General features: G+C 45.7%; 1 protein-coding gene across 1 annotated transcript in view; it reads left to right on the forward strand.

Moving 5' to 3' along the window:
* lrp2a (low density lipoprotein receptor-related protein 2a) overlaps positions 1–14,962 on the forward strand; it is a 46,364-nt gene that overhangs the window by 18,190 nt on the left and 13,212 nt on the right. Inside the window, 28 exon segments of the mRNA XM_074694484.1 lie at positions 318–434; positions 528–908; positions 1,249–1,263; positions 1,511–1,759; positions 2,362–2,573; positions 2,680–2,864; positions 2,956–3,184; positions 3,290–3,467; positions 3,587–3,715; positions 4,415–4,581; positions 4,660–4,803; positions 4,905–5,014; positions 5,398–5,575; positions 5,678–5,891; positions 5,994–6,233; positions 6,738–6,926; positions 7,033–7,965; positions 8,093–8,258; positions 8,338–8,496; positions 8,594–8,883; positions 8,980–9,180; positions 9,604–9,846; positions 9,919–10,044; positions 11,521–11,640; positions 12,215–12,346; positions 12,935–13,136; positions 13,223–13,518; positions 13,612–14,278. Of these exon segments, the coding sequence (XP_074550585.1) occupies positions 318–434; positions 528–908; positions 1,249–1,263; positions 1,511–1,759; positions 2,362–2,573; positions 2,680–2,864; positions 2,956–3,184; positions 3,290–3,467; positions 3,587–3,715; positions 4,415–4,581; positions 4,660–4,803; positions 4,905–5,014; positions 5,398–5,575; positions 5,678–5,891; positions 5,994–6,233; positions 6,738–6,926; positions 7,033–7,965; positions 8,093–8,258; positions 8,338–8,496; positions 8,594–8,883; positions 8,980–9,180; positions 9,604–9,846; positions 9,919–10,044; positions 11,521–11,640; positions 12,215–12,346; positions 12,935–13,136; positions 13,223–13,518; positions 13,612–14,278 (6,472 nt within the window).

A 14,962-nucleotide genomic window follows, 5' to 3' on the forward strand; every position in this document is an offset into this window, starting at 1 on the left:
ATCCAGTTTCAGATTTAGTATAGACTTCTTAATGACCTAATTGTTAGTCATTAACTTTCAGATATTATACACTGGAGCTTTTTCACCTGTTTTCCCAACACAGAAAGAATTCATTCAGTCATTCATGAATAAATACATTCAGCGTTCTCATAAAGTTGCACTGGTCAATTGAATGCTCTTTAAATTTCATCAAGCATTTGTTAAGCGTCTTAGTTTATTGACCTCGTTAACCGTGTTTCTCAACAATTCAGCTCAAAATATGTACAAAACTGCACAAATAAAATTACAGATTTAACATACTCTGTTGGATTTTTCAGTCTACAACTGCACTGCAAATGAGTTCAAGTGCTCCAGTGGTCACCAGTGTGTCAACGCCTATTACCGCTGTGACGGCGTCTTTGACTGCAGTGACCGCTCAGATGAGCGAGGCTGTCGTAAGTTTTTAAGAATCATCTCAGTCATTCCATCTGTAAGAGTTTTCAGATTTTTTGTTTTGTAATATTTCTTGTGGCATGTTCTCCTTCCAGCCACTCGGCCGCCTGGCATGTGCCACCATGAGAGTGAGTTCCAGTGTCAGTCAGACGGAAGCTGTGTCCCGTCCACCTGGGAGTGTGATGGTCATCCAGACTGTGAGGACGGCAGCGACGAGCACCACGCCTGTCCCCCTCGCACCTGCCCTTCCTCACTCTTTCGCTGTGACAACGGAAACTGCGTGCTGCGCAGCTGGATCTGTGACGGGGACAACGATTGCAGGGACATGAGTGATGAAAAGGACTGTCCCACGCCGCCGTTCCGGTGCCCGAGCTGGCAGTGGCAGTGCCCTGGACACAGCTTGTGCGTCAACATCACCTCTGTGTGTGACAACACTCCTGACTGCCCCAATGGCGCTGATGAGTCTCCTCTCTGCAGTAAGTTTGATCTTTTCCTCCATCAGCCTGAAACATGTTCTGTGTCCACCAGAGATTCTTGATTGTTTTATTAAATTTCTAAGATTGCTGAACTTTGCAAATTCAATAAAATTTCACATCTCATGACCAAAAAGATCAAACTTTCAATTAATTTAATAGAAATTGACATTCCTATAAAGCCTGTGTTCTGTTAATAGATTGGATTTTGTTTATTCTGTGCTGAGTGTTTAGTGTTTGTCTTTGGATTTTTGTGTTTAAATCATGCATGTGTGTGATTTGAGCTGTATTAACCGAAAAATGATCTGTGATTTTCCTTTCTTGCCTTTCTCACTACTTTCAGATGAACCTCTTCCAGGTAGGAACAAACTCTCAATCATTGCTAGAAACGCTGCAAGTAGCTTTGATTCTCGACGAACATAGCAGATTGTTTTCAAAACATAATCAAAGAAACACGTTGTCCGTATAGTGAGTGTGTTAATGTAAAATATATGTAAAATATAGTGGGTCGGCTTCAGAATGAGTAGTTAAAGCAGTTTGTGTCAGTTGTCCCTTTCATCTCTGGTGTTGGGGTTTTAAACTGTGGTTTTCTTTCTTCCCCTCAGATCAGGAAAGCTGCTCTGACAACAATGCTGGCTGCACCCACGGCTGCATTCAAGGTCCATTTGGAGCCCAGTGCACATGTCCTGTTGGTTACCAACTGAGTAATGACTCCAAAACCTGTGAGGATATAGATGAATGCAGCCCGCCTGGACAATGTAGCCAGCACTGCTTTAATGAAAGAGGCTCTTTCCGCTGCCACTGCCAGGATGGTTACACTCTGGAAGCAGACCAGCGTACCTGCAAGACCTCAGGTGAGGAGAGATTTGTCTTAAACCTGATGTGAATGGAACATAATGCTTCCCTGTAAGAAATACCCTATAATTTCATCATGCAGTAAAATAGGGAATAAGCCAATAATCTGGCCCGCAGTGATTTGCTTGTCAAGATGATATGGCTGTATAGCACATATCTCAGTTTCCTCTGCTGTGCCGGCAGGAATGAGCAACGATAAGGAGGAGCTTGGCTCTCAGACTGAGAGACAGACACAATGTCTTTCTTCTCCCTTGTCTCTCTTGTGCTGCTCTGATTTCTTCAGATAAGACAAATAACATATATGTCACTCACTGGCCATCAGTGGCATAATTAGGACATAATCACCAACAAAGGGCTGTTTATGGGGAGCGTGCCTGACATGAGCTCTTCTTCCTCACAGATAACCCGCTGAAAGGCTTCGCAGTACAATAGGTCATTATTTGGACAAAAGTGCATTCCCCACAGATTGCTATTTGAGCCAGGCCTTTTTAACAGGCCTGGTGTAGAGTTTTGGTAGACATGCAAAACCTGGCAGGTGATCTTATTAGCATGACAAAAGACATGAAAAACACATCAACAGAGCTTTGATGTCTGTTTGCAGATTCCCGTCAGGCGTTCCTGCTCGTGGCCAGTCGCAATCAGATAGTGCAAGATGAGATAACGTCTCAGCCAAATGTGGTCCGCTCTCTTGTCCGGGATGGACGTAATATTGTAGCTCTGGATTTTGACTCAGTTACTGACCGGGTGTACTGGTCTGACACAAGCCAGGACAGAATCTGGAGTGCTAACAAAAATGGCAGTGACAGAACTGTGGTAAGTCGGGTTTTCAATTTGTCACCACTGAGATTATTCACTAAAATTTGTGTTTACTTCTCATTTTGCTCTGACACAAATCTAACTGGGCTACTTTCATGCACAGATATTTGACAGTGGAGTGACTGTGACAGAAAGCCTAGCTGTGGACTGGGTTGGCAGGAACCTCTACTGGACTGATTATGTTTTGGAGACGATTGAAGTGTCCAAACTTGACGGCACTCACCGTACGGTGCTGCTAAGTGAAAATGTAACTAACCCCAGAGGCCTGGTGCTGGACCCAAGAGACAGGTCTTTGACATACAGAGAATGATCTCAAATTCCCATGTTACACTTGTCATTGTCTGTGCTGGGTGTTGAACGAGGAACATTTGTTTTGCAGCGCTCACCTGATGTTTTGGACTGACTGGGGAAGAAACCCACGTATTGAAAAGGCCAGCATGGACGGGAAACTGAGGACTGTCATCATCAGCGACAAACTCTACTGGCCCAACGGTCTAACAATCGACTACCCAAACAACCTGTTGTACTTTGCCGATGCTTACTTGGATTTCATCGACTTCTGTGATTATGACGGCAACAACCGGAAGCAAGTTCTGGCAAGTGACCTGGTGAGTGTAGGAAAACTTTATTTCTGAAGCCAAAAGAGAACATTTCTTTTCCTTTCATAGAATGTATAAGACGCTGTTTTTTCTTTTGCTGCTCTCTGTGAAAAGGTACTGCAACATCCCCACGCAATTACCATTTTTGAGGATTTTGTGTATTGGACCGACAGATACATCAACCGTGTGATGCGGGCCCATAAGTGGCATGGGGAGAACCAGACAGTGATGCTGTTCAACCTCCCTCAGCCCATGGGTCTAGTGGCAGTGCATCCAGCGAGGCAGCCACCGGGTATGGCAAAGATAACCCATGTTAATTCTCACTGATATTGATAGTAATCCATTTTTGAATGATTCTGCAGAAATGATAAATTCTCCTCTGTTGTTTCTGTGTGATTTCACAATCTCCAGGTGAGAATCACTGCTTGAGGAGTACCTGCACTCATATCTGCCTGCTCTCTGCTGTGGGACCCAGGTACTACTCGTGTGCCTGCCCCTCAGGCTGGACACTGGCAGAGGACCAAATCACCTGCAACAGAGGTATGAATCTCTGCCAAACAGAGAACACTCATCACTGAGTTTGATGAAGAAGGAAGTCAGGTCAGATGCAGCTGATAAGTTGATTTACTTTCAAGGAAGTTATTCTGGTCTTAAAAGTATTAACCTGTCATTGAAGGTTTCAATGCATGTTTCAAACCGTCCCAGTGTCAGAACGATAAGACACCTTTAAAATCACCAACTAGAATGAAAATCAATCCAGGTGCTTGTCAACAGCGTCCCATTTAGAAGCCCTTGTAAACTGCTGTTCCAGGTCATAAATATTTAGAATCATTGACGCACGTCTTTCAAGGTCTCAAGAAGACAAGGGACCTTTAATTCAAAGTCCTCCTTGGGTCAACAGCTTAACTCATCTCAGGTTTCAGCCCATTCAAGCCAAGCAGAACACAGTCTCCCCCTGAGGCCAATGATTATCCAAGAATGAAAATGCCCTGCAACCATTCATCGATTTAATCTCTGACGACAAAGCAAATCGGATTGTGGAACCAACTTTCACCAGTCAATCCTCTTCGTAGATAAAGGAGCGATAGATTTCTATCCTGCAACGAGTTTTGATGAACTAAAAAAAGAGATTACCCTGAGCTAAATCTGTATCCAGGAATCACATGTTTACCAGCTTTACTAAAAACAGATTGTACGTTTTTCTTGTTCCCTCATCCCTGGTTGTTGCTTTACTTAAAGGTGAAGATCCTTTCCTGGTGGTTGTGAGAGACAGCATCATCTACGGCATTTCCTTGAACCCAGAAGACAAGAGTAATGATGCTATGGTCCCTGTAGCTGGGCTCCAGAATGGATATGACGTTGACTTCGATGACAACGAACAAGCCATTTACTGGGTGGAGCATCCTGTAAGTCCAAAGAGAGTTTTTAAAGTCGTCGTTTATTACGTTTGACTGGGAGCTAAGCTGTCCTCTCTCGTTCACCAGGGTGAGATCCACAGGGTGAAGTCAGACGGTACCAACAGGACAGAGTTCGCCCCTGCTGCCATCCTTGGCTCTCCTGTAGGTCTGGCTTTGGACTGGATAACAGAGAACCTGTACTACACCAATCCAGCCACTCAGTCTATTGAAGTGAGCCAAATAACTCTCCGTACTGCTTTTTTTTATCACAAATGGTGAAGCGGCTACACAGCTCCAATGAACTGCCCCCTTTTGGCTTTGTGTTTTGTCAGGTTTTGAAGTTGAGAGGAGAAGTACAGTACCGTAAAACTCTGATCACAAATAACGGCTCTCCAACTGGCGCTGGAAGTCCTGTTGGCATCGCAGTGGACCCAGCACGTGGGTAAGCCCCATTTAACACAATGCTGGCACAGTCGCTCATCCCCACAGCTACTGAGCTCTAACAGCCTCCTCATCGCCTTCTGCTCTGCCTCTAGAGAGAACTCAACCAGTGTTACTGAATACTCTGCTGCACACTCACACCACAGCGGTGTACGCTTGAGGTTCACTAAAGACTTTAGAAACAGATTTCTGAGTCACCCTGTCTAATGTAAAAACATGTTAAACTCTCTGTTAAAACAAATTCCTCCTTTAACTCAGATATGACTTTTTCCTTTCAGTGTGGAGAGATTTCTATAACTTGATAGCAAAACCCATAATTTGTAGCCCCTTTCTATGTCACATAACTTTTAAGTTGTTTAACTTGTTTTCTTCAATGTTTCTTAGCAAACTGTACTGGACAGATCAGGGAACAGAGAGTGGCATCCCTGCCAAGGTGGCATCTGCAGACATGGACGGCTTAAACCCTGTCATCTTGTTCACCACCAACCTTGATCACATCGAGTTCATCACTGTGGACATCCAAGATAACAAGCTGTACTGGGCTGTGACAAGCACAGGCATGGTGGGTCTTATTTTATATGACTCTGGCAAACATAAAATAAAAATACAACCCAGTTGTGCAAAATCTACAGCCCAGATTCACTGACTGTCTGGCTCTCCACAGATTGAGCGAGGTGATCCAGATGGAAGTAACCGCATCACCATAGTGACAGGTCTGTCTCACCCCTGGGGTGTGGCTGTCCATCAAAACTACCTCTACTTCACAGACCGTGACTTTGAGGTCATAGAGCGTGTGGACAAGTCAACGGGTGCCAACAGAGTTGTGCTGCGAGATAACGTTTCTGGGCTCAGGGTCCTGAAAGTGCATTATCGTGACAGTGAGTGAGACATCATCATCATCATCATCATCCTCACTGAATGTTGCCAGGTTTGGGGTCATTTTTACTTCTATTTGTCACACCTCTCTCTGTCTCTCTCAGCCTCTGCAGGGACATCCAACGGCTGCACCAACAATGTGGGAGCGTGTGAGCAGCTCTGCCTGCCTCGTCCACAGAGTCTTTTCACCTGTGCATGTGCCACAGGTTTTAAACTCGGTGCTGACAACAGGACCTGTGCCCCCTACCAGTCTTATGTGGTTATCTCCACCCTGTCTGCAGTCAAAGGCTTCAGTCTGGAAGGGGCTGATCACTCTGAAGCCATGGTGCCTGTAGCTGGGAGAGGTCAGTGATTCTCGTTTAATTGCCAACAATAAAGGAAGGACAATTGTTGAGTCTGGTTAGGATAGAGTCCATGGGTTTACATATCCACACATGAAAACACATAACCCACACACAACCTCAGACTCAACGCCTTCTTTGGCTACGTTACAGTGCAGGCTGCTGAGATTTGTGCAGTGACATATGTTCAAGTCTTTGAGTTTTTTGTTTGTTGTTATCATGTGTTTATATGCTGAGGTTTTTTTTTCCTAATCTCAACCTTTGCCCCCTCCCCTCCTTGGGAGCATAGTCTGGTATCACCTTTTTTACCCCTCTACTACTTCTCATTTTTTTCCTCCCCCTGTCCTTGTCACTATCTTTTCATATGTTCTTGGACAGGATGTTAATAAAATGTAGTGTAATTGCTCTGAAACATGTGCAATGACGAACAAGGCTATCATCATCATAATTAGTCACTCATGGTGAGAAACATCTATAAACTCTCATGACTGTATTATCATCCTGCAGGCCGTAATGCTTTACATATTGATGTACACATGGCATCGGGTTTCATCTACTGGTGTGACTTCAGCAGCACAATAGCATCGCAGAACGGGGTCAGACGAATTAAGCCAGATGGCTCAGGATTACGTAGCATAGTGACATCTGGAATAGGACGCAATGGGATCCGAGGAATCGCTGTCGACTGGGTTGCAGGTATGTCACCATGTCAGATGATACACTTCCAGAGGATCTTCTATGATCCGTTTCATCCCCGTGCTCACATGGCTTTGAAATAAAAATCACCTGTATTCCTCTTCAGGGAACATTTACTTCACCAACGCCTTCCTGACTGAGACCTATGTGGAGGTTCTCCGTCTTAACACCACGTTCCGCAGGGTGCTCCTGAAGACCCAGGTGGACATGCCGCGCCACATTGTCGTGGACCCCAGGAACAGATATCTGTTCTGGGCTGATTACGGTCAAAACCCCAAGATTGAGCGAGCTCTGATGGACGGAACAAACCGCACAGTCTTAGTGTCGTCAGGGATCATCACTCCACGAGGTCTCGCTGTGGACTGGCAAACTGGATACATCTACTGGGTGGATGATTCCTTGGATATGATCGCTCGAGTCAATCCTCAAGGAGGAGAGACAGAAATCGTCAGGTATGGGAGTCGCTATCCAACTCCTTATGGAATAACAGTGTTTGAGAGCAGCATCATCTGGGTGGACAGGAACCTAAAGAAAGTCTTTCAGGCGAGTAAAGAGCCCGGTAGCACCGAGCAGCCCGCTGTCATCAGAGACAACATCAACATGCTCAGAGATGTCACTATATTTGACCAGCGCACTCAGCCGACCACTGCCCGGGAGCTCAACTTCAACCCCTGCTTAGAGGCCAACGGAGGCTGCGCCCACTTCTGCTTTGCCTTCCCAGCATCCATCGTAAACAACCAGGAGAAGAAATGCAGCTGCGCTTTCGGGAACCTGGCAGCAGATAACGAGAACTGTGTGGTGTCGAGGGACGATTATCTCATCTACACGACAGAGAGCACAGTGCGCAGCCTGCGACTGGATCCTGAAGACCACGCGCTTCCTTTTCCTGTGGTCAACGTGCCGCGTACTTCTGTGGCTCTGGATTTCGACCTGACGGACAGGAGGATTTACTTCACACAGAGTACAGGCGCTGGATCGAGCAAGATCAGCTACATCAGCCTGTCCTCTCCGACCGCAGCTCCTGTAGTGGTGGCTTATGGTATGTTTCAAACGAAAATGTTTACGTTTATTCCTTCTTCTCTTTTTCCTCTTTTTATTCTTATTAAGAAACAAAGATTTTAAATCAGAAGTATTTCTGACGATACTTTGATCTTTGTGTTTGACAGACCTGGGAGCTCCTGATGGCATCGCATACGACTGGATCAACAAAAGGATTTATTACAGCGACTACGTCAACCAGAGCATCAGCTCCATGTCTGTGGACGGCTCTCAGAGGACTGTTATCGCCCATGTGTCCCGGCCGAGAGCTATCATGCTGGACCCCTGCAGGGGGTAAGCTGAAACAATAGACTACTTTATCACTAATAAGATAAAACAAGATTAAAAATAATCATCTTGGCTTGTTTCGTAGCTACATGTATTGGACGGACTGGGGGACTCATGCAAAGATTGAGCGAGCCACCGTAGGAGGAAACTTCAGAACAGATATCGTGAACAGCAGTCTCGTGTGGCCTAATGGTCTGACCCTGGACTACGAAGAACAGAGACTCTACTGGGCAGACGCCAGCTTGTAAGATCTGAAATATTCCACTGCTGAAACATAAACTGTTTAATATCCACTGTGTTGTCAAGCTTCTGCTGTATTCACCACTTTGCTCTGCCATCAGACAGAAGATCGAGCGATCCTCCCTGACGGGGGCGAATCGAGAGGTCATCGTCAGCACGGCCATCTACCCCTTTGCTATGAGTATGTTCGGCCAGTTCATCTACTGGACTGACTGGAACACACGCAGCATCTATCGAGCTAACAAACACGACGGCTCTGATCAGAGGGTTATGATCCAGAACCTTCCATCTCGGCCAATGGACATCCACGTTCTGGCAGCCAGGAAGCAGCAGCAGTGTGACAGTCCCTGTCAGCAGTTTAATGGAGGCTGCAGCCACATTTGTACTCCAGGTACAAACCCTGTTGTATATTTATTTATGCTTTATTTTTATATATTGCAGCTGGTGTGACTTATTTAAGTGTTTTTCCGTACTTTTGTCTTGTTAGGACCAAACGGAGCTGAGTGTCAGTGTCCATCTGAGGGCCGCTGGTACCTGGCTGACAACAAGCACTGTATCGTTGATAATGGGACTCGCTGCCAGCCGGGCCAGTTCACCTGTATGAACGGCCGCTGTATTCGAGCCCAGTGGAAATGTGACAACGACAATGACTGTGGAGATGGCAGTGATGAGCTGGAGAGAGTCTGTGGTATGGTTTTCACTCAAATCTTGAATCCATTTGTGTATTCCTTTCTTTATTCTTCGGATGAACTTTCATCTCTGTGGATATTTATCTGGAACACTTGAGATACATCTCCCCATGTACTAACCTTCTCTATATTTCTGCTTTCGTAACTGCTTTTCATAGGACCTAAACTCGTCTTCAACTATGTTGGTGTGTATGCGTCTGCTTCATGATCATGTTTTCATTAACAAGCACCTAACTCACAGAAATTAACTCTTACAAATGAAATCTATTCCCTCATATCTTTGCATGCAGTCCCACAGCTGCTGTCATCCTTTATTGCCCTGTCAGGTAAATTGACTTTCGACTTCCTGTTTACGTCAGCCCCCCTCCTCCTGACCCCTTATCTATCAGTCAGAGCTCTAAACTCTCGGTTCTGATTGGCAGCTTTCCACACCTGCGAGCCGACGGTGTTTACCTGTGGCAACGGCCGCTGTGTGCCCTACCACTACCGCTGTGACCACTATGACGACTGCGGAGACAACAGCGACGAGGTGAGCTGTCTGTTCCGACCATGTGACCCCAACACTGAGTTCAGCTGCAACAACGGCCGCTGTATCGCCAAGGACTACGTTTGCAACGGCATCAACAACTGCTATGACAACGGGACGTCTGATGAACAAAACTGCCGTGAGTTTCTTAAGGTTGCCACTAAAGCGCCTTTTTTGAATGTCATTTTAACATGATTTATGGTTTTCTCAGCTGAGCGAACCTGCCAGCCAGAGCACACTAAGTGTCAGTCGACCAACATCTGCATCCCTCGTTCATACCTGTGTGATGGAGACAACGACTGCGGGGATATGAGTGACGAGAGCCCCACACACTGTGGTGAGTTCAGGACAAAAACACTTCATCTTTTTTGAGATTTTCGAGATTTTTTGTTACCTTCAGGAAGAAGATCAAGTATCCACCCGATCAGACAAAATAGGGAAAAGAACTCATCCATGCCTATGTCTGCTAGCACTTTGAATACGGTAGAAAGTGCCCAGGTTTAGTGCAATATGTCAATACACTGTGGCTGTTTGAGTATTCTATTGCACAACAGTAATCTCCAGATCTGTCATTGGAGGAATACTGCAGTTTGGGTTTTTAGGTTTGCTTAGATTAGATCTGTTGATGAATCATGCTGTGTATTCACACACACATGCAAAAAGCATTTTACATAGAAACACGCACTAATTAGAGAGGACAGAGTAATGGTGCTGCACTCTCGGTATGCACCTGAGCAGTTGGGGGGTTGATGCCTTGCTCAAGGGGCACCCCAGCAGTGATCAGGAACTTAAGCCAATACCTCCCCAGCTATCAGCCTAATTCCCAATCTGGGACTTGAACCAGCAACCCTCTGATCACTAAACCCAGTCCCTTAGGACTGAGTCAAAGAAGTCAGAAGTTTGTCACAAACAGTACAAATTTTCCACTTAAATGAGGTAGAGCAGAAGTTAAGTCTGAGTTAGGGTTCCAAAGGGGTGGACAATTTCAGGTAAATTTCAGGTAAATTCCTAAAAATTTCTAATGGGAACTTTAGCTCGAGGATATTGGACATTTCTAGATTTTTTTGCCCTCAACTTGTTTTTTTTAATGTCAGGAGATATGTTTATTTTTGCATCTAATGTTGCATTAGACATGTTTGCATGCATTCCTGCTTATGCTGCATGCCATTTGTACTCGTAACTGGGAAGTCGGGAGTGGGAATGACGTCATCTCTGAGTTCAGCGTTCTAGTTGCCAAGTCAGAAAAAGTTGCCATAACAGCAGTATTTCTATATATAAACACTGAATAATACTATGTTTACAGCTGATTTATTGCAACAAACACTAGTCAGAAAGTCTAAAATAAAAAGAATATGACATGAGCTTAATTGCTGTTTACTCCTGAACTCGGAATTTCCTACTGGGAGCTCAGGGGTGGTGTGGATGCTCCAACTTACAAGTCGGAAATTCTGACCTCGGGGGTTGTTCCAGCTGGACGTTCCCACTCGGAACTTGGAAATTCTGACTTCTGAGTATAAATGAAGCGCAGCATTATAACAAACCAAAATGTACATTCGAACAAATGTTAGCCCAGGTAAATACAGTTTATATAAATTCCCTGAAAATTTCCACAATGTACATTTATTTCTGAAAATTCCCATGGAAAGTTTCTTGCTTGAAAATTCTCAGAATTTTGCAACCCTAGTCTGACGAATGAGAGCAAGGATGTAAAAAAGTCAAACAGACTTTCCCCAACACATCATCAGGGTGTCAAACATTCCACGTTGTCAAGTCCTCCATCTGATTTCATGCCTGTCCTCCATCCTCCCCACAGCGACATCCACATGTTCCCAGAGTGAGTTCCGCTGCTCGAGCGGTCGCTGCATCCCCGCCCACTGGTACTGTGACGGAGGGGCCGACTGCGCTGACGGCTCTGATGAGCCCCTCTCCTGCAGTGAGTGTCCCACAGCTCTTCTCACCCTCCAAAAAAAGCAGCCCCCTGGCTTTGTGCGTCTGCCCCCGCCCTGCTATCAGCTGCTCAGTTTTTGTGTATCTGTGTCTGTCTGCTCCCATCTGCATCTGTGTGCCGCTGTGAGAGAGTGTGTGAGTGATGTAGCAGAAAGTGCGAGTCAGTGGTGTATTTCTTTGTTGACGATGTGGTCAGTCAGGCCTCCTATTGTGTGCTGCATTCCTGTGTGCTGACGCCCCTCAGTGTCCTCCGACAAACAGCACCTCCCCCTCCCTTTGTCCATCAGGGGTTACAGAGCCTCACTTTGGCTTTTGTTTAGACAGCTCACCATGCATGGGAATGGGGAGTTGCCATGACTATTTTGAAAGCTTTGCCTGTTTTGTATTGTGCCTTGATTATTAGAAGGAAAGCAGTGGGGGAAGTACCTGAAATAATTGGCAATCAAGAAACGGGGGGAATTTCTTAGAAAAATTTGATGATTATCCACAAAAATGACTCTAACAGATGTTAAACAAGTTATTCTGCAGTTGTTAAAAAGTTTTTTGAACTGTCCTCACAGCTACACATGCCAGGACCTGCAACTCTGATCAGTTTCGCTGTGATGACGGCAGGTGCATCGCCTCCTCCTGGATCTGTGATGGCGACAATGACTGTGGGGACATGAGTGATGAAGACCAGAGACATAACTGTGGTATGAGTCCTCTTATAACCTCTTTGCATCTTCTTCCTCTTTGTCCTCTTCCTCATCCTCCCCTCGCAGCCCATCCTCTTGTTTCCCATCACTCCTCCAACCCCCTCCTCCTGCTTCCCCTCATCCTATCATTATTCAAGACGCTGATGGATTAGGATACACACACCACTGGGGGAGTGTTGTGTGGGAGACACTGGCAGTCAGTGCCTGGCATCTGAGTCTCCTGTAGAAGGTCTCCATCCCAAGGAACTGACATTCCTGATTTCTCCTGCCTCACTCGTTACTTTGTGCATGTCTCCTTTCTCTGGCTTCCTGGCTCAGGGTGGATCAAGACTTTTATGTCTCACCAGTGTGTGCTCCAACAATAAGGTGCCCGAAGCTAAAGACTTCAGCCTCTGTAGGAGACTCACTTCAAACAATGTGCATCAATCACATTAGACGGATAAAGGATTCGAAGTCACGGCTGCATGTTTGGAAATAGAGTTTGGAATGTGCGGATTGCTAAACATGCAGGTTGACACTGGGTCATCACTGTCATTATGTAACATTATTTTGTAAACCCCTCCTGCTTTATTTCTTGTTTTCCAGCCAATCGCACGTGTTCAAATATAGAATTCACCTGTGCAAACAATCAACCTCCACAACGGAAGTGTATCCCACGCGACTGGGTGTGCGACGGAGATGCAGACTGTACAGATGCTTTAGATGAACATCAGAACTGCAGTCGTAGATCCTGTGGCGTCAATGAGTTCGCCTGTAACAACGGTCTCTGCATACGTAGTGTCTACAGGTGAGAAAACGTTGACATAAATTAATCTGCTTTCTGTCTAAGCAGCAGTGTGAGTCCACTTTTCCCTTCCTGTTTCCTGAAATCAGGTGTGATCGACGAAACGACTGTGGAGACGGCAGCGATGAGCAGAGCTGCACCTACCTGCCGTGCCAACAGCACCAGTTCACCTGCCAGAACGGCCGCTGCATCTCCCACGACTTTGTATGTGACGGAGACAACGACTGCGGGGACGAGTCCGACGAGCTGGAGCACATGTGCCGCACCCCGGCCCCCACCTGCCCCCCTGGAGAGTTCAGATGTGATAACGGACACTGCATCCCTCTGAGCCAGGTGTGCGACAGGAATGATGACTGCTCCGACAACAGTGATGAGAAGGGATGTGGTGAGTGTGAGGCTGTTCTGAGAAGAACAAAACAAATCACTAAATAAAAAGAATAAATATGCATTGGTTGATGTTCTCCTTCTCTAATTCCAGGTGTCAATGAGTGCACAGACCCATCCATCCACCACTGTGATCACAACTGCACTGACACACCCACCAGCTTCATCTGCACCTGTCACCCCGGTTACCGCCTCATGTCTGACGGCAAAACGTGTGACGATGTCAACGAGTGTGCAGAAACACCAAGCGTCTGCAGCCAGATCTGTGAGAACACCGTCGGCTCCTACGTGTGTAAGTGCGCCCCTGGATTCCTCAGAGAACCTGACGGCCACAGCTGCCGTCAGAACAGCAACATCTCCCCCTACCTCATCTTCAGCAACCGCTACTACCTGAGGAACCTGTCCACAGACGGAGAGGCTTACTCTCTGATCCTGCAAGGCCTGACCAGTGTCGTTGCCATGGACTTTGATCGTGTGGAGAAGCGGCTTTATTGGATTGATGTGAGCCGCAGAGTGATTGAGAGGATGTCCTTTAACGGGAGTAACAGGGAGGTGGTGGTGAATGGAGTCTTACATGGAGAGGGCCTTGCTGTCGACTGGGTGGCGAGGAAGCTCTACTGGGCCGACAGCTTCTTGGACTGTCTTAAGGTGTCTGAGCTGGATGGTCGGTTTGTGAAGAAGCTGGCTGAGCACTGTGTGGATCCCAACAACACCTACTGCTTTGAAAACCCCAGAGCCATCGTGTTGCATCCCAAATATGGGTGAGTAAGAGGCAAAGAGGAGTTCTGCTTTTTGACACATTCAGAAAACTGTGACCCAGAAATTGAAATTGAAAGTTAGTGAACTACAAAAGTAGATTGTTTCTTTGTCTTCTTTCATTTTGACATAACCAAAGAGTGTGGCTTACAAACACTTACTGTCAAAAGTCTTGTTCTTATTGAATAAAGGGAATTTATGGGATCTTTTAGCGGAGCTTGTAATTAAGAATTTGTTTATGAGATCGTGCTAATTGATTACTTATTCCCATAGTGTCTTTTTTGTCCATATACAAGAAGAACAAAGACCCCTGGTGTACCAGATGGACATTACCCATCACTGATACTTCTGCGCAGGAACTAAAAAATAAATTCTTAACCAGGACTCAATTTTTAATTTCCTCCCGCCAAGGAGGTTATGTTTTTGGGAGAGTTTGTCTGTTTGTCTGTGAAAAAATAACTCAAAAAGTAACGAATGGATGTTCAGGAAATGTTCAGGAAATGTTCACAATGGGATAAGAAAGAAGTGATTAAATTTTGGAGGTGATCTGGATCACCGTCTAGATCCAGGATTTTTTTTAAGGATTCTTTATCATTGTGAGATAGGGCTGTTTTCACCATATGTGTATATAACTCCACCATAAATGGTCGGATTGCTATGCAACACGGTCAGGAAACAAATTATCGTAC

This window comes from Halichoeres trimaculatus, unplaced genomic scaffold (genome assembly GCF_033239565.1).
Source record: "Halichoeres trimaculatus isolate MK-OKI-2021-1 unplaced genomic scaffold, fHalTri1.1 fHalTri1_scaffold_19, whole genome shotgun sequence".
In the NCBI taxonomy this organism is placed as follows: Eukaryota; Metazoa; Chordata; class Actinopteri; order Labriformes; family Labridae; genus Halichoeres; species Halichoeres trimaculatus.